This window comes from Lithohypha guttulata, assembly GCF_036872675.1.
Source record: "Lithohypha guttulata strain CCFEE 5908 chromosome Unknown scaffold_3, whole genome shotgun sequence".
NCBI lineage: Eukaryota > Fungi > Ascomycota > Eurotiomycetes > Chaetothyriales > Trichomeriaceae > Lithohypha > Lithohypha guttulata.
Genome location: NW_027042752.1, coordinates 2,571,794 through 2,590,556, shown reverse-complemented (window position 1 = coordinate 2,590,556; position 18,763 = coordinate 2,571,794). Strand labels below are relative to the sequence as shown.

The window sequence follows — 18,763 nt, the reverse complement described above, 5'->3', positions numbered from 1 at the left end:
AAGGGCGAATTGAACATCAAGTGCTTGCTTGTTGGTACACAACCCGCTGTGTTCTGTTCCAGGGAGGCTGAAGGCTCAGCGCACGCTATTCTTCTGACCCTGTATCTTAACATGCCTTGCTAACGTTGCAATTTGAGCAATGAGCTTGGAATCCAGGCTTCTCAGCTGATTGCCTGTCGTCCTTCAGAAGCTAGTGTTGGTGTCAAACAATACTACTACTACTACACTCCTATGCTCGATTTCGTCCCTAGTCCCAAAGCCAGACCAGACTGCCGCCCAGCAAAGAACGACCTCTCACGAGAACTTCCATCTATTTCCGCAAACAACGCATTCGCTGTTTGAACCGTTAGCTCATCCACCAGCAGAAACTCCAAAGAAAAGGATACAAGAAGAAGGAGAAATACTAACCAAAACGTCGTCATCGGCTCATCAGCCGACCTCGTCTGCGCCTGCGTAAAAGACACCTTCTTCTGCTTACACCTCCCGCACTCCAAATGATTACTCACGCTCTTCTGCTCCTGCGCCACCATCGCATTATTCAAATTATCCTTGACAATCTTCGCATCCTCAGCTTTCTGTCGTTCGCTCTTCATCTCCTCATGCGTCATGCTCGCGAATTTACTCGGCGAGACTTCTCCGTCTAAAATGCGGGAGCGCAGTTCGGGGTTTTGAGGGTTCTTGAGGTTTTGGTAGAGGGTGCGGATCTTTTCTTTGTAGAAGGGGGAGGTGTGGGTTGCGGAGGCGTCGGGGAGGGAGAGCACGGAGAGTTCGATTTGTTTAGCGATTGTGAGGACTTGCGGAGCAGGGAGGGAGGAGCCTGGGACGAGACCGTCGTAGAGGAGGCCGATGCTGTTGGAGCGGGCGGTTTCGGAGCTGAATTTGGCGCGGTCGAGTTTGTCAAGTTTCCAGGTGCGTTTATCTAGAGGCACGCCTGTGGGTTGTTGATGCGAGGTGTCGTGTATGGTGGATGCTGGTTTCTTTTGAGGTTCGGAAGTGGATTTTGAGGAGGGAGGGGGTGCTGGCGATGCGCTGCCGTTTTGTCCATCGCTGGGTCTTGTGGGAGTTGCTGCACCGCTACCTGCGCCCTTATTGCGCTGTATCTGTGTGCGCCATTGTGAGACTATCTCGCTGGCTAGACGGGGAATAGATGGGTCTACGCCCTGCGCAGTCTTGATGCGGTTGATGCTCTTGCCTATGCCTGTTTTGCGTAAAAGCTCTTCAGACGGTGTCACGCCTTTTTGTAGGTCGCGCAAGAGGTTGACAATGTTGGCGGTGGGTTCGCGGGCTTGTAGAGCCTTGTTGATGGCATTGGCCTTGGATACGACCTCTCGTTCGTCCATGATTTGGTTGTTTTGGGAGGACGCCTGTGATGTGGGAGGAAGTGGGATGGTGGCTCGGGAAACAGAAATAGGATCTAGAGAAGGAGTCAGCCGCGGCAAGAGCAAACCGGCAAAAGTTGGTGACTACAAAGATACCACGAATGCGCCTGTTGTCACTTACCAAGCGTATAACTTTACAATGCTCTCTGAAGTCGTGAACACTGCGGCGTCCTCCCTGAATATTCAATCAACGGCGCATATACATCGCACAACGAGGAAACAAGGTCTGTTGCTTGCTGAACGTATAGAGGGGTCAAGATCAATCTAATGTCTGTGTAACACTGTTGTGAAGTGAAAGTGAGTTTGACGTAGCCTCGCCTTCTCAAGGAATGCTAGTGTTACTAGCCTCTTTCCACGTGCCTCTTTGCCCTATGGAGAAGTCAAAAAGTAGCCGTATGAGGTAGTCAAATTACACACGATACAGGCACACATTCTGAATCATTGTTTGGAGCATACCACAATCGTTGTTTGACGTTTTTACGTAGCTACTTAACTCATACCTGACCCGATTGTGTTCTATGTTGTGTCTCGAGACACTACTACGCTTTCAATCAGAGTCCATACCACGAAGACCCTCCTATCTGGCAGGCATTGGTTGTGGTTGGAGATGAGGATCAGGACCACCTGAGAGATTGCTGACAAACTCATGATATCTGAATACATCCCCATTCTTCTGTCTTCCTGCAGGTGTGCCTATGCCTCGCAGGCCAGCGAGTCCAACGCCAGACTTTGCCAGTATACGACGACCAGTGAAACCTTTCAGTGCCTCATCGATATCTTTTTCCGATAGTGCTCTCTCGCCCGGCTCAGGTGGTGTTGCTAGAAGAGCTCTTCGCAGCTCTACCACATCTATCTGACCACTGTCGTCGTCATCAAAAGCTGAGAGAGCGTTAAGTAGTTCTTGTTGAGGCGATATGTTCACCAGAGCAGCTGCCAATGAGTTCAGATATTGGGGTAAAGATATCTGTTGTGGTTGTCCTGGTGGAAACAGTTGTGACATTTCGTTCGTGCTCAGACCGAGGGACTGCAGAGTCTCGGCAACTGAAGATGGATTTATCGTGCCTGTTGAGTTAGAATCCAGCACGGAGAACGACTCTCTAAGTGAATGGAGCAAGGCAGGTGGAAGTTTGGCCAGATCGTCACCTGCTGTTGGTACGTTTCTTTGTGGGTATATTGGCTGTCGAAGGCTCGGAGGAGTCGGCAATTTCCTTGCTGGGGAGGGTGTAAGAGGTACTTCTGGTGCTCTCATTGTGTTCGACTTGGTAGGTGTAATAATCATAGACTCTTCCTCTTCCTCTTCCGAAACAGTGTAGGAGTGCTTTAGCTTGGATGGGGATGATAACGGCGATGCTTGTACTCTCGAAGTACTGGGAGGAGTGCTTGCTCTATAAGCAGATGGTGAACTTGGAGAGCCTGCTCGTCGAAAGGGAGAGGATCTGGTAGACATGCTGAAAGACTAAGACAGGAGATATTAGCTGAGGTAAATATGGGTTACGAGGTAGAGATCACTGACCATGATGCTTTATCTCTATCTTCCGGACTGCAGATGCTTGTGTTTGCGACGATGTGGAGAAAGGAAGCGGCTCTAGCGATTATGTGTTACTCTGTTGCCGTCTGCTAATAACGCTCCTGGCTACGCGGAAGCCGAATCTGATAAAGGCGTGACTTTATCGTTTCAATATACCGGAATCAATGCTGAGGACTTGTGACTTTGGTGGTGGTTTTCTCTGCATTATACGATGTAGCAAGACTGAATTGCCTTGAATTGGTGACCGTATCGTTTGTTGACATACTTCGCGTTACGGAGCAACTACAAGGTCGAATCCACTAACGGTTCCATAATTGTTGAAACAAGCCGTATCAACCTCGCCGAAAGCCATGCGGGTGCTAGGGGCTCCTCTGAAACGTGGGGATTCGCAGAGGCAGTCCAAATATTGTACAGACCATTATGTCGCAACTGCGACCCTGGAGAGTCCATGCGCGCCTGCTATACACCTCCAAGCCGGCTACGACACGCCCAACGCAACGATTTTGCTAGGCGACCATCATGATACACGATTAGACGCGTTGAAAGTTACATGCGAGCGACAGGTCATCTAACATGGCAACTACAATGCCCATGCGATCGCATCCTCTCGCTTCAATAGGTGAAGGACGGACCTCCATCTCTTCTGGCCATGGATCGCATCGCTCTTCTGACTCGATATCACGAAACTTCAGACATAGTAAAGCACCTTCCCAACAATCCGCTAGCATAAGATCGCCCATAGGCTCAGTCGGATCAATTGCACAGCAACTATCATATAGACCGGTGCAGGATGGCATTCCGCGCAAGAGAACCCGTCGCCTCAAGTCGCAATATCCTGCCAACTCAGGTGAACCTCATGTCGAGTATATCCTTGTCGCCTCTTTCGATGCAGATAAAGGCCCATCCATGGAACACCAATTCCCGGGAGCCATAAGCCCTGATGAGAACATGTTGGCTGAGCTCATGTTACCCGATCAAACACATATGCGTTCTCAGGACTGGACCATGTTTTTCCTCCATAAAAACAACGGAAATGGCGACGACGACAGTCAATTCAGTGGTAAAGAAGAGTTGAAGAGGCAACGGCGTGAAGATCGAGAACAGCGTAGACAGGCTGGTGAGGAGGTAGCAGACTCTGAGGAAGAAAGTGATGAAGAAGACGATACTCAGACCCCACCGTTAATGTATGTGCTCAATCTGGTGAACACCAAGAAGGATTCTACGGCCAAGCGTGGTGCACGAACCCAAGCTATGGCTATATGTACGCGACACTCGTTCTTACACATATACAAGCCCTTGTTGTTGCTGGCCCTGGAAGACTACTTCAAAACTCCCTCGCAGAAAATCCTCGAGAACCTCTACAATGCCCTCAATGCCATGGATCTGTCTCTCATGCCACGTCTTTCACTTTTGGAAAGAGGTATTCTACAAGCCAACGATGTGAAGGACTTGTTTGTGGAAAAGTTTGAAACCATGATTGAGCAACGAGTAGAGGACGAGGAGCAAGACCATACACTCAGTCCACCTTCATCACCCAGCAGAACACCCCAGCAGAAATACATTGTTCCCAGAGATACCCACGAGTATGAATCTCGTATCGTATACAACGAAATCCCCATACCGGTCAAGATACCGACTGCTCCCTCTCCAGAGACTGTTGGAGACTTCTCCCTAGTTCACTTGATCCAGACGTTTAATACACCACATGTTACACAACCACAACCTTTTGCCTTACATCCTCATCTTACCACTGCTGGAGCATTTACCCACCCGATAATCGTCCTAATCAATGCTGTCTTGACAGAAAAGAGAGTCATATTCCTGGGTCATAAGAGACCTTCTGGCGAAGTTGCAGAGGCAGTTCTGGCTGCTTGTGCTCTAGCTTCAGGTGGTATCTTGAGAGGCTTCACTCGTCACGCTTTTCCATACACCGATCTTAGTAAGATCGATGAGTTGTTGAACGTTCCTGGCTTCATTGCTGGTGTCACTAATCCCACATTTCTGTATCATCCGGAGTGGTGGGACTTGCTAGTCGACCTGCCAGCTGGACGTATGAAGATCTCTTCGAGTATAGCACCTGCACCTCTGACCGAGGGTGGCGCTTTCTTCTCCCAGAACCATAACGTCTCGAGAGAGGCTGTGCCGGATCCCACCGGCGACATGAATTTTATGGAGGAAGTCATGGCGGCTATTGAACAGCGTCAAGGCGAACAGATGATTCGTTCGAAGTTCCGCAGCTATATTTCGCGCTTCACCCGTATGGCTGCAGCATTTGAAGAGACTGTTTATGGAGCTTCGTCTCTGTCAGCGCTACCGTCTACGGAAATTGAGAAGGCTCCTGCACCGTCGAGACGCAAATCAAGCACGACCACCGTTTCCACTACAACTGCTGGGTCGCTCAAGGGCCATGGCTATGTCTGGCCAAGCGAAGATGCAAAGTTGAGAGAACTCTCCGCGATGACGCCGAAGATTGAAGGCTGGCGAAGCACGAGGTCATACTACAACTTCATCTCTGATCTTGCCACACAGTCACAGCCAGGGAAGGACTCATCGTCGCCGACATCACCAATCTCGCCTGCATCAGTCAAAAGTATGAACGGAAATGACTTATCTGGGCAACCACGTCCGTACCTAGACATCTCGCATACTCTCGCACGTCTACGTACACTACGACTGTCACCTGGTGAGGTAGCACCAATCTATTTTGCTTTGTCGCAGTATTGTACCACATACACTACGATCCTAGAACTGCTGTCGCATGCTCCACTGAGTGAAGCAGGTCTTTTCCAGGTCTCGATGGGATTGTTCCATGAGAGCTGGGAGGTCCGGGAGGCGACGTTAACTTTGCTTGAGAGAGTGCGACAGCATCCAGCTGGTCGGATTTGGTTCGCAAGATTAGGTGGGTTTGTGAATGCAGGCTTCACTAGGACTCTCAATGAGGTCGACATGCGTAGGGACAGAGCTGGGAACGACGAGTGATCAAGTACTGTAGCTCAAGTTCAAAGTGTCGTCTCATATGCGTCAAGGCATTCAACATTCCGAGTCGTGAAATATCATTTCACTTGCACTCTGCCAACCACTTTCACTTCTACTTGTCGTAACTTGCCCTAACTTCGGAACTTGTTGTGACTTCCTATAACTTGTTGTAGTGTGTCTTCACTCCCTCCTGTCACGTTTCCTGTGAGCACCCGTACATTTGTTTGCTTGGACAAAAAACTTCAACTGGCCTTCTCACTCGGTCGACCATTGATTCTTCGATCAAGACCTTTGTTTATAACAGTTTGTGTCATTCATTCATTCAAAGTGCTCTCCAACCTTGCCGTGGTCAGCGTTCCCGCACGATAGTGCTTGTCTTCGACGCTGGCCCGAACAGAAACCGATACGTATAATTACTGTGATTCTATCCCAGTGTTCGCGCTCCGAATCCCCGCACTGAACAAATGCGATTCGACCCCTCCGACCAGATTCCTTTTGTTCGTAACCACGTGTCTGTCCCGCTATCATGTACCTAAGACGTGCCTTGATAGTGGATACCCTCCAAATTCGAGCTCTAAGTTGCCGCACAGCGAGCACACACACACGCATGGCGTAAGTTGTCATTCAACCAGTTCCTCACGAACTTCGTTCACTAACGATTTCAAAAGCAACTGGCCCAATGGCAAGGCGCCGTACGTTCAATTCATATTCCGCATCTGCGAACCGCATGCTTACTCTCCTTTCAGTGACTACGACGCTGAATTAGTCTATCAGGAGATTGCAGGTTCGATCCCTGCGGTGAGTGATGATCCAGTCCATGTGTTTGATGCACGTGCTGATTCGTGATTAGTTGGTCAATCGTAATTATCGAAACACGATGTGATATCTTTTTGTTTTTCCTTTGTCTCTCTTTTTTGCGGTTTCAAACTTCATTTTGTATACACTGCCTCATTTACTTTTACATACATTGTGCACGGTGTTACTGACGTTCTTCTGTTTCTGGTAGAGGCGTCTACTTGGAGAACGTAGTCCGGGAAACGTGAATGTCTACATGACATGGACTTTTTTTTTCAGGTTGTAGCAGTTCATTGACACACATGCTCCTGCTACTCGTCATAACTATTGACTAAACCTATTACTCGCGCTCGAATCCACAAGAGTAGAAGAATCAGTCGTAGGACTCATGTCGCTCCTCATCTCGGCTCCTGCGACTTCATTCGCCGGCAACTCTGAACATGTCCGATACAATGGTTCATGCTCAAGCTTGTTCAGTCCACCCACTTCTCGCACTGTTCGAGGTACTTTCATTCCTTCTAGCTCTTCTCGTGTGGGCTGGTAATCGTCCAAATATAACTGAGCCTTTTCTTCTCGACTTTCTGTAGCCGCTACATCGGCTTGTGCAGCCTTCTTGCGCTCTGCTTTGCGGCGACGACGCCAGATAAAGAAGAGGACGAGGGAGAAGGGGAGAATGCCTCCAAGCGCTGCTCCGACAGCAAGACCGGCGATAGCGCCTGTGCTAAGGTTGGGCGAGGTGGGAACAGTCGTGGCTGCTGCGGTCTGTGATGGTATAGCTGTGCTCGAAGAGCTTGAACTTGCTGATGGTGTTGTCGGACTGGCTGAGGAAGCAGAAACTGGGCTTAAGTCAGTCTCTGGTATCGTGCCTAGCGTGTACCTCACTTACCAATAACGTTACACAGGCTCGATGCACTTGGATCCGCGGTTTGATTATTATTCAAGTAAGAATTACAGGACGAAACCCAAGCGTAAAAATCTGGGATGCTGATGATGCTGCTGGTGAAATTGTTTGGCGTTGTTGTTGCTTCAAAGTCAAGTGAGCAGTATGAGACCGGTACGTTCAATTCAACTGTAACTGATGAACTACGACTCTTTCCACGTGAAGAGTTGCAAGACTCGCGCGCTGTAATAGCTTCATCAAACCAATCACATAATCCTGGTGCAGGGCCGATACTCTGCCAGAGAAGCTCGGCGTAATCTGGAGGTGTCAGAATAGACTCAAGCATGAACAGCACACACGTACTAACATACGCATGACATGATGCGAAAACAGTAATCGGCTGAACTTCAGTCACCTCGTTGACCTGGGCCGCCATTGAGCGAATCAAGAACGCTATGAGACAGGTATACATCGTGGCGAATGAAGGATGCGACATGCGTATGTTCAATTCGTAACCGTGCAGTCTACCAGTCAAGCCGCCGATGAGACAGGTTATAGGGACCAAAACTTTTCTTTTGCGAGTCAGACTTGCCCAACAGAGCCGGCGAATATTTGTGACAGGACAGAGCTGACATCTGCAGCCATATCAGCCCACGAATACTGGTCGTCGCATCTGTAGTGTAACACGCCGGATATGGAATTTTTCAACATGAGGTCTGGACGTCCTGAGTAGCTGATCTCTTTATCACTTGTCCGTACAGGCGCCAATAGACGCAACTCTATGATCAAGCAATACGATCTCGAGTGTGGTCACAAATTCGGCCCTTGAAGAACTTCTGGCCCAAACGTGCTCGTGGGCTAACAGTATACAGGATAATAGTTTCTGGCTCTGGCTTCATGGACTGTCTATCCTGAAGTGGAAATTTTCCCTCTCAATTGCCCTCGAGCTCATGCACAGTATCTACCGGCCTGGTCTGAGTGTGGTAGCATCACCACTACACGAGTTTGAATCTAGGTGTATGGCGGTATTGTTGGAAACGAGCATTGAGTCCGCTGGTATTTTGAAGCTTTGCCCGAAAATGCAAAGCGTTGTGAATGCTAGTCGTTCTTGGTATGAAGCAACCAGGACCCTGGAGGCGCAAAGTCTCGAGCATGACAGTACGACAATAATTCGAGCGTGGGAATATCGTGTACTGGGAGTTTCCTGAGAGTTTCGAATACCGCGTTTCTCCTTGAAGATCAACATAAGCTCTTCTCGAATCTAATCCTGATAATTCGAATACCCTCGCAATGTAGACGATGGCTCCTTACCATGGCTACTGACGCCAAAATTTCTCCTTGTCGAGGTAGTCAGTATTGTGTTTGGTTAGCCGAGCATGCTTGAGGTAATAGAGGTTACTAACATCCAGAGGGCCAAACGACGAGAATGTGCGAAAACGTGCAAGTAAGACTGATTGGATGTGTATCGAGTTACCTCGGAAGAACATGCAGCACACGGTCAACAAACCTGTTCTATATGATGCCGCGTTGAATGTCATCCTCGTAAGCGTGCAGTCAGTTCGTAGCAACACAGTTCCATTGTCTCATCCCGCGATACCATCGTCTTCCTGGTAAGACTGACCAGAGGAGAAGCAGCTTGTTTTGCGGTTAGGGAAAGGATGAAAAATCCGGGCCTGAAGATCAAACTCGAGAGGATTGAAAGTGGAAGGTGAGATACAGGTCGACGACGTGAGCTCTTCCTTGGCGCGTCAGTTTCGTGCAAGGATGATGTACAGCTTCTTCCTCGTGGCATTTTGATACCCTCTGCACCAAGTACAAAGTTCCACTAACACCTGACATTGAACTATCTTCTCGTGCATCTGACCTCGTATCATGAGATTTTTCCGTAGTCGAAACCTTTCGAGTAAGTGGCAGCAGAACTGGAGTATATACTGCTCGTGAGCTCACGCTTGTTAAACGATCAAAAAACGCACATGCTCCGTTGCAGGTGGAAACCGTGACGTCGAGACGTAATGAAATCAAATCCTTGCCTTACGCGGAAGCTGTAGCATTTTCCAAAGCTCGATAAAATTCTAGGATACTTATATGTTTTCTTCCAGCACTGTCCACCTCAGTTGACATCTTCTAGTCGAACCTCGCCATGCTGGATTCGAACAGCCCAGCTTGGCAGCACATGCTGCAAGATCTGGCGTTGGTTGCATTGAGCCTATTCTTCCTACCGCTTGACACATTCATCACGTTCTGGAGTCTAGCTTACGGCTATGTCTTCCAATCGAAGGTCGAAAACAACAGGAGGATAGCACGACAGAGGTTCGGCTTCAAGCCAAGGACAATTCTCGTGACGGGTGTTGGTATGACCAAAGGCTTGGCACTAGCAAGACTTTTCTACGAAGCAGGACACGATGTGGTGGGCGCTGATTTCGAGCCGATGGGCACAAGAGTCGCCGGACGAGTATCCAAAGCCGTGAAGAAATTTGTACCTTTGAGAAAACCCAACAACAAAGACGGTTCGGCTCGTTACATTCAAGGCCTGCTTGACGTGATCGGCAAAGAAGGAATTGATCTTTGGGTCAGCTGTTCTGGTGTAGCTTCAGCTGTGGAAGATGGTGAGGCGAAGCAGATTGTGGAAGCTCGAACGCGATGCAAAGCCATACAATTCGACGTGAAGACGACACAGATGTTACACGAAAAGCATACTTTTATTGAGCACACCAAGGAACTGGGCCTAGTAGTGCCAGAGACATACACAGTTAAGAAGCGAGCAGAGGTTGACGAAACACTTCGAGACGCGCCACAAGGACGACGATACATTATGAAGACGATTGGTATGGACGACGCGAATCGTGGAGATATGACCCTCCTACCCAAGAGTAGTCCTCAGGAGACTTCGAAGCATTTATCTAAACTGGCCATTTCCGAGAAGTCGCCATGGATCATCCAGCAATTCATCAAAGGACAAGAATTCTGCACACATTCTCTTGTTATCAAAGGTCATGTCAAGGCTTTCGTGGCTTGTCCATCTGCCGAGCTTCTGATGCACTACCAAGCCCTCCCTACCAACTCCAGACTAAGCAAAGAAATGCTCAAATTCACTCAAAACTATGCCAAAAACGGCGGAGACTCATTCACAGGACATCTGAGCTTCGACTTTCTAGTCGAGGATGCTGAGCTTGATCTACTCCAAACCGACCCGAACACAGAGATCAACTTATACCCCATCGAATGCAATCCCAGAGCGCATACAGCTGTTGCATTGTTCGCACACACAACTTCCATGGCAGACGCTTATCTGTCCCTCCTTGATGAATCAGTCAATGAGCCATCGTCATATGCGGAAGCGGCTGCAAATGGTACGCTCAACGAAAACATCGTGTATCCCAGATATCCCTTTGGTCGATACTATTGGGTCGGCCATGACCTTGTTAACCTCCTGATCCTTCCTCTCCTCAGCCTAGTCACAATGCAGCACGACAGCTCCGTCTCCACGTTGGTGAAAGGTCTTGACGAGTTCGTAGACAGAGTGGTTTTCTGGAGGGACGGGACTTACGAGGTATGGGATCCTATGCCCTGGTGGTGGTTGTACCACGTGTATTGGCCTTGGCAGTTCTTGCTAAGTCTGTACACCGGAAAGAAATGGTCAAGGATCAATGTAAGCACGTGTAAGATATTCGAGTGTTGACGAGACACGGCTGCAACCAGGTTGAACCCTGATCGTGATAGTGCACAGTTCGCAAGTACGCGCCAGAGGTACAGCGCATATGAATGGTTCAGAGTGATAGGTGGGGGTGCCTATTGTATCAGACATCGACAATGAATTCTTCTTGTACACGAAATTAATGTATTTCGTGGCCTTGAGTGACTAAAGCTTGAGGTGTACCTTCGACTTTTTGTACCACAACATAGGCGAACTCGTTGAATATAGTGCATAACCCACAGTCTCTATATCTTTCAACTAGTTCCGTGCGGGCAACAGATGTAGCTTGTGCATCACTGCTGGTACTCTCTTCTTGCTGTGTCTGCTTTACTCCTTCGACGAGATCGCCAAATGTTGTATCAATCGGTACACTCCCAAGATATGGGACTCCACACTCCTTTGCCATGTCCTTGCCACCTCCACTTGAAAATATGTTGGAAACCTCGCCGCAGCAGGGACACATATAGCCTGACATATTCTCGATCACACCAAGCACAGGTACTTGTGTTTTGACGCAGAAATTGAGTTCTTTGCGCACATCACTCGTGCTGATGGCTTGTGGCGTAGTGACGACCACGGCGCCAGCAAGTGAAGCTGCCGGCGAAGAGATGTTGAGATGTGGTTGCCCACTCTGAATGACGGGCGTGGCTGCTGCTAGTTTGTGAAGCTCTTCGACGATGGCTATGTGTTCGTCGGATGTGCCTGGAGGTGTATCTATGAGTAAATAATCTGTATTTGGTGGCCACAAAACGTCTGAGACGAATTGTCTAATCATTGCTGTCTTCTTGGGTCCTCTCCAGATGACAGCACTATCTCTGGATGGAAGTAGAAATGCGAGTGAGAGAGCGTGCAGGGAGCCCCTCTTCGTTCTTGGTGTTGTACCGTCGGATTGGTCTTGAGACGAACTTCCATTCTGATTGCCTTCTAGAGCGTCATGGACTGGTACAGGAAGCCATCCTCCAGGTGCCTGCTTGACTTTCTTGTCTTCAAGATTTAGCAACCTAGGAATGCTTGGCCCTGTGAGATCAATATCTAGGATGCCAACATTGTGTCCTTGCTGGGATAAAGATAGAGCTAGTTGCAATGTAACACTGGATTTCCCAACACCTCCTTTACCAGAGAGCACAAGTATAATGTGCTTGATATTCTCAAGCCCCATCTGTTTGTAGCCTTCTCGACCTGAAGAAGAACTGCTCCTCAACAAAAATGGCGGAGGCGGGTTTGCTGCTTTTTGACCTGTAAAACAAGTAGACTGTCTAGTTGTCCCTATTCCGTGGACGTAGTGACTACTTCTGGATGGTTAGCCCCGGGATAGTTGTTCCAAGGTGTCAATCTAAAGATGCAAACTACTAGTACGGTTGTATGATGCATGGCACATGCAGGTTTGCCTGTGGTGTGATTGGTAATGCAAAGCACGACCGATATTTTCGACTACGAATTGCGTCATTGGTCACTTTTGGCCTTGAAGGAGGCACTTGAAGTGAGCACTCAGGTGCTACGGAGTCACATTTCCGGGCTTCGGGGCGCCCCATAGAGCCTCGACCCGGGGCAGGCAGGAGAACGTTCGCTCCGCTCATTGACATTCTGCATCTTTGGGAATTCCAATATAGGCGTCGAGCTTTGGCAGATGGTTCGCGCGAGTCAAGACTGATGTCTTAGTGTGTCGCTATGGCGTGCAGTTTGCTAGGGTCTATGGCATTTACATGGAGCTGGAGACATTGCTGAGAGGTCTGAATTTTCAGAGATCAGGCGATCGTGAATAAAATTGTGACTGAAAGCCGGGATTAACGGGGCACACGAGCAAGCAATTGCGTCCAGATGCACCCCGAATTTCAAGTCGGCTTTCTTTTAATTTACTGGAAGGTGAAGGACTGCAAGATATGCTCTACTTACGTTAGTTCGTTAGAGAGTAGCTCACTTCTGGTGAAATTGCCACAGTGACGAGAAACGTGACGCTGTTCTTTGTGTGCCCAAACTATGGAATCTACCAGTATTTGGAGATGGATGAGGATGTTTGGCCTGAGGCGCTCGGGCGTGTTTCCGGCGAGAATTCTTTTTTAGCGTTAAAACCGTAGTGGCTGAGGGAGCGGTGACGGAAGGCCTTTTTTGAATTTACGCGCAGTGCCAGTGCAACACTCCACTGAATTCACACATTTTGAAGTCACTGCCTGAACTGCGATAAATATTTTCGTTCGCGCAGACAACCTTCTTCACCTTGACCTCCTTCGCCAGCGAGGGCAAACTACTGTGAAGTGAACACAACACTGAGCACACTCTGAGACCCGAAAAGCCCAACTTCGTTTGAGGCATTTTTGAACCCTCTTACAACTCAAACGCAGCTCTGGCGTCTACCAGTCAGCCAGAAATACCAACGAGCAGGCTCTAGTAGCCTCAGCTTCTTCTTCGTCTTTCCGCTCTCCGGTTTATGTCCCCGAAAGATCTACTGAGATTCTTGTCCAAGCCAGCAAAGTAGGTGAAATTCCAAGGTTGCCACCAGTTTGCTTGCGACGATTGCTAACGACTACGTAGACCACGATAACACCTCCTACAAAGCCCGCGATACAAATACACAGACTGTTCGACTTCTACGGTTCAAAATTCCCGGATAAAACAATACTGGACAACTTCCTCTGATATTATTATCACATTGCCCACAATTCCGTCCGTACAGGAGATCTTCTTCCTTCTCGCCTCTCTTCGACCTCCCTAACGACCCTTTCAAAGGTCTTTAATAGAATATACACGCTTGCTGCTGGCAAAAGCCAGCCTCCACAGCTCCCACAGATAGTGGGCCTTCTCTCCTCAGGCGGGCACCGCACCGTTCGTCTGGGTGGCAGATAGTGCTTCGCTGATCCTACAAGATCAGTGTTTCCGAATCTTCCCCAAACAAAGCAAAGAGTAGCAGTCAGGACCTAGTCCTTGTTTCTATCAAGGATATGGTCAACATTGGGATTCCCAAGAACTACACTGTGTCACCATCGAGTTTTACTCAGACACCGTCGTTGATCATCAACCATGAAGCCGCTGTAGATCTCGATTCCAGCAATGCCTTTGAAGGTCCTGAGAAATTGTTAGAGGTTTGGTTCAGTCCAAGCTCTGAGGACTTGCATAACTGTTCCGAACCGACCGGTCTGAAAGCGGTTCCGGCTGAAATTTGGAAGACAATGCTAGACTTGGTCAACTGCCAGGTTCTCTCTATTGTCGAGTCTCCTGAAGTTGATGCTTACCTGCTGTCTGAGTCCAGCATGTTCGTTTGGCCTCACAAGCTGATCCTCAAGACTTGTGGTACCACGACCTTACTATGCGGTCTTCCTCGAATTCTTGAGATTGCAACGCTCTTCGGAGGTTATGCAAGGGCTACAGCACCTGACGTCCTTGGCATAGCTATCGCAGCAGCTCCTTATCGAGTCTTCTACAGCCGAAAGAACTTTCTCTTTCCAGACCGACAGCGCGGTCCCCATCGCAGCTGGAGGGACGAAGTTCACACTCTAGACAAGCTATTCGTCGGAGGTAGTGCCTACATGATCGGAAAAATGAATGGGGAGCATTGGTATCTGTACCTGACAGAACCCTTTACCATGCTCTCCGCTCCAGCTAGTCCAGCTAGTATCGACGGCAGTCCAACCACTGAGACCAAAATTATCAACTTTCCGTCATCTGTGGTCAAGGATAGAGGTTCGAAAGTGATTGAAGGAGAAGACGAGACGCTTGAGATTCTTATGACTGACCTCGACGAGGAGAATGCCAAGCAGTTCTATCTCGAAAATGCGAGTGCGGTCGCAGAGGAGCAGTGGAGAGGATCTCAAGCTGAGTCTGATGAGATTCTGGATGTCTTCAGCAACACATCCGACGACAGCGAAGTATTGGCCAAGTCTGGTTGTCCGCCCGAGCTGACCACCGAAGGACATGCGCTAGGCACTGTTGTGTCTGACACATGCGGACTTTCCCAAATCTACCCGAAGAGCAAATATCCAGATGCACGAATTGATGCCTACCAGTTCACGCCATGCGGCTTTTCAGCCAATGGTGTCGTGCCTGCCGCTATGGGTGGAAGAGGAACATCCTACTTCACGGTTCACGTCACTCCTGAGGCGATCTGTTCATATGCATCGTTCGAGACTAACGTGCCTGCTGGTCAAACTGGTAGACAAACTGTTGAGATTATCCAGAGCGTGGTCGATATCTTCAAGCCTGGTCGCTTCTCAGTGACCCTGTTCGAGGCAAAGACCACTTACGATGAGATAGCTGCTGGTGATGTTGTGCAGGTTGCTGAGATTAAGGCTTTCGAGCGTCAAGCTGCTCGGCGTGGCCAGAAGATGGACAACATTCCTGGTTACAAGCGCATCGATAGGATTGTTCACGATCTTGATGGTTATGATTTGGTCTTCCGCTACTACGAGCGCAATGACTGGACAGGAGGTGCTCCGAGAATTGGCGAGCGGTTCTAATCAGAGCTACGAGAATACTGATGACAAGCTCTAGTCATTCCTTCTGTGTGCTGGCTGAGAAGTCTTCGTACTGAGAGAAAGTGCCTTAATACTCCATAATATACATCGACCCAAAACGAATGATATTGAGATACGATCCTCTAGACTTCCTCCTTGTAATATTCGTGTTCAGAGTAAGCTCGTAATGGTGAGAGTAGTCGTGGAAATGTGATTCACTGTGTGCGAAGACGGACGTAGCCGGTTGAAGACATTTTGTGCCTCATGAAGCCCGGCAAGTGTGCGAATATGCACATCTCGTTGTATCAGCCTCACAAATTGTTCGCTCATGCTTCACTTGTCCGTAGTGTTGATAGTCATAGTCATAGTCATATCCATACTGTTTTCGCCGAATGATTGCACCTGATCGCTGTCGCAATCCTTACTGCCTCTGTACACCCTATCTGAGTTCTTGTGTATCAGCCTCGGATGCAGCATCAATCTGCGTGACTGGATAATACATAATTGCGATCTACTTACTCCTACTCGAACAGCGCATTCACAAGCCACCATGGCTTCCTCACCCCCAGCACCATTTCCAGCCAGTCTACCTAATCCAAAGAAGCGGCCATCGATATCCTCACAGGTTTCTGCCGCAAACAAACGTCCAAAACTCCACCCTCTGCGACAGACCTCGTTCCCAGCAAATATCGATGGTAATGCCTACGCCTCAGCTGTCGATAGCGCACGTTCGGAGACAGGAAGTGTGGCTAATAGCACGTTCTCCAGGATGAGCACATCCAAAGCACAACCTCGTGGCCGAGGCAGACCTAGAAAGTCCCTACAAGTCACAGAAGAGGATGCGCAGAGCGCTCGAGACGGCACAGGCACGACTGGCAAAGCATCGCAAGCCAAATCTGTGGTGTCTACTGCAAAATCGGGACTTGACGCGGAAGACGAAGCTGATGAGGAAGACGAGGAAGAGCTTGGAGAGCATGGCCACGAGGATGAAGCACGAGAAGGCGAGCACGAGCAAGAAGAGAGGAAGCTCAGCACTTTCCTCGGGCAATTGACTGCTGCTCAAGGCGAACGCTATGCAAACCTCCGCAGCAGTAAATTCAAAGATTCGGCGCTGAAGAGAATAGTCAATCAGACGGTGAGCCAAAGTGTGGCTCAAACAGCCATTAGTGCTGTGCAATTCGCTACAAAGGCTTTTGCTATAGAGATTATCGAGCGAGCTCGAGAGGTGCAAGACGAGTGTGCGAAAGCTGCGGATGTCGGTATTGCGCTAGAGAAGCATGCTCGGAGAACGAGATTGGAAGAAAAGCAGAAAGCCCTAGCTGACAGAGAAAAGGCTGAAAGCGAAAAGGAACCAGCTGCTGCCATTCCCGAGCAAGAGAGACGCGCACTTCAACTTGAGATCCTTAGGCTGAGCAAGGACGCTGAAAAGTACATTCCAAATAAACACAGAGGAGGACTGTTACCTGACCACCTGCGCGAAGCGCTGCGACGGTACAAGAATGATGGCGATGGCAATGGTTTTGGATTTGGCGGACTTAGCCATCCATTGTTGGGCATTCGAGGTTCAAATGCCTGGAGGGTCGGCGATGGTGCGACAGGACAAAGACTATTTCGTTGAACGTCGCTTTGTCGTCTTAATCGTGTCAGTGTTTGACCACACAAGAACCTTGACCGACGCCATCAACCAGCCAAACACCACATTCGTATCGTCCATCTGCCGAGGGCCAGAATGTTAGGCTTCAGAAACGCTGCTACACAGTCAGCGACAGTGCCGAAGCTGCACAGTTCGACGGGAGCCTATTCAACGACAAATTGGCGATCGTCCCAGTTTGATGAACCAGCAGATTGCCTACTGCCGACTCTACTGGTCAGCCACAACAAGCGCTCGCTGCCATGATCTCGGGATACACACAGCTTGTTCTAGCTAGCTACAGCGGCTTGACAGATGCACGTTCATGATAACGATCTCGTGCTGCGCGGAGAACTATTGATTCCTTGTACGCGTCAGGACGCGGCCTAAAACTTTAATTATTGGCGTGCAGATTGTCTTATCGCAAGACCATCATGTTATGGTGCCAACGTGCATAAGCGAGAGCCCAATATTGGGCGATTGCTTGTACAAGCAAAAGGGGTGTCTACGTTCTGCGCGAATCGAGTCTCTCCTCGCTTCCTCTGACTACATGTTTTGAGAAACACACGAGCAAGGAAAATGCTTAGCTCACAGCCTAAAGAATGTACAGCTGGTACCTGAAGATCCTTTTCAAGCCAATTTGAACAAACATTCCACCCGGCAGACGTCTGCACAATCGCCCTTGCTGTGGGTGAAGATCTCAACAATTGCTTGTGTGCCTTTCGAAGCAGCTGCTTGTTTCACAACGTCGCGCTTGTTGGTACACTCTGCATTTTCAGTCGGCCGTCAGCGCAATCTTCGTGACCACATATCGTAAGCTAAAGTATTCTGGCAGTGTTGTGCAGAACAAGTGGGTTGTGCCTGTTCTCCTCTCGTTGTGATGGTCTTTGACTTGTACTTATACCATCATGCCAAGCACGTATTGGTACCATGATGAGTGCACAGTGGACAAGTTGTTTCGTAATAAGCTTTGGGCGAACCCTATCTCAAGGTCCGCGTCACGACAAGGTTACGGAAACAACGGTTGAAGTGTCGCTCGAGCCGACACGCACAACCTTTCATACGGCATCCTTTCGAGCTGTCCAATAACCTGGATGTCCGCCAATACTCCCCATTTATCTGTGTCACCTCGATGCAAGACGACCTGACCTATTCATGTCGTGGCAAACAAAATGCCAGAAATGAATGAATCATCACGTGCAGCTCAGTGATGCCATTTCAACATCCACGATCCTTTTTACCGCAATCTAATTCTGCCAGTGGGTGAGCTTAGATATCCACGAAGAGCCGAAATTGGCGACAATTATCGGTATCTTTCACCTGAAGGTCGTTCCCACGACACTCCTCTGGATTTTACGGTCCTCAACAGGGGCGCACCGTGCAAACATCGGCAAACGCCCGCCGGCGTACACGTGCACCCATGGCCAGGCCGAGCT

General features: G+C 49.1%; 8 protein-coding genes across 8 annotated transcripts; 4 read left to right on the top strand and 4 right to left on the bottom strand.

The window, feature by feature from the left end:
• Positions 1-221: 221 nt before the first annotated feature.
• Positions 222-1,340, bottom strand: tfs1 (transcription elongation factor TFIIS; the record flags this gene model as incomplete). The annotated part of the gene is made up of 1 exon (XM_064899075.1): positions 222-1,340. The coding sequence occupies one exon, from the start codon at positions 1,338-1,340 to the stop codon at positions 222-224; it is 1,119 nt and encodes a 372-aa protein (XP_064755032.1).
• Positions 1,341-1,956: 616 nt separating this feature from the next.
• On the bottom strand, positions 1,957-2,826 carry LTR64_004729 (uncharacterized protein; the record flags this gene model as incomplete). The annotated part of the gene is made up of 1 exon (XM_064899074.1): positions 1,957-2,826. The coding sequence occupies one exon, from the start codon at positions 2,824-2,826 to the stop codon at positions 1,957-1,959; it is 870 nt and encodes a 289-aa protein (XP_064755031.1).
• A 654-nt stretch (positions 2,827-3,480) lies between these two features.
• LTR64_004728 (uncharacterized protein) lies at positions 3,481-5,886 on the top strand (the record flags this gene model as incomplete). The annotated part of the gene is made up of 1 exon (XM_064899073.1): positions 3,481-5,886. One exon carries the CDS (start codon positions 3,481-3,483, stop codon positions 5,884-5,886), a length of 2,406 nt encoding a protein of 801 aa, XP_064755030.1.
• A 1,116-nt stretch (positions 5,887-7,002) lies between these two features.
• Positions 7,003-7,994, bottom strand: LTR64_004727 (uncharacterized protein; the record flags this gene model as incomplete). The annotated part of the gene is made up of 3 exons (XM_064899072.1): positions 7,003-7,514; positions 7,565-7,876; positions 7,922-7,994. The coding sequence occupies 3 exons, from the start codon at positions 7,992-7,994 to the stop codon at positions 7,003-7,005; spliced, it is 897 nt and encodes a 298-aa protein (XP_064755029.1).
• Positions 7,995-9,698: 1,704 nt separating this feature from the next.
• LTR64_004726 (uncharacterized protein) lies at positions 9,699-11,237 on the top strand (the record flags this gene model as incomplete). The annotated part of the gene is made up of 1 exon (XM_064899071.1): positions 9,699-11,237. One exon carries the CDS (start codon positions 9,699-9,701, stop codon positions 11,235-11,237), a length of 1,539 nt encoding a protein of 512 aa, XP_064755028.1.
• A 154-nt stretch (positions 11,238-11,391) lies between these two features.
• On the bottom strand, positions 11,392-12,411 carry CFD1 (cytosolic Fe-S cluster assembly factor cfd1; the record flags this gene model as incomplete). Its single annotated transcript, XM_064899070.1, has 1 exon — positions 11,392-12,411. The coding sequence occupies one exon, from the start codon at positions 12,409-12,411 to the stop codon at positions 11,392-11,394; it is 1,020 nt and encodes a 339-aa protein (XP_064755027.1).
• Positions 12,412-14,188: 1,777 nt separating this feature from the next.
• SPE2 (spermidine resistance protein) lies at positions 14,189-15,700 on the top strand (the record flags this gene model as incomplete). The annotated part of the gene is made up of 1 exon (XM_064899069.1): positions 14,189-15,700. The coding sequence occupies one exon, from the start codon at positions 14,189-14,191 to the stop codon at positions 15,698-15,700; it is 1,512 nt and encodes a 503-aa protein (XP_064755026.1).
• Positions 15,701-16,247: 547 nt separating this feature from the next.
• Positions 16,248-17,315, top strand: LTR64_004723 (uncharacterized protein; the record flags this gene model as incomplete). The annotated part of the gene is made up of 1 exon (XM_064899068.1): positions 16,248-17,315. The coding sequence occupies one exon, from the start codon at positions 16,248-16,250 to the stop codon at positions 17,313-17,315; it is 1,068 nt and encodes a 355-aa protein (XP_064755025.1).
• Between the last annotated feature and the right edge of the window lie 1,448 nt (positions 17,316-18,763).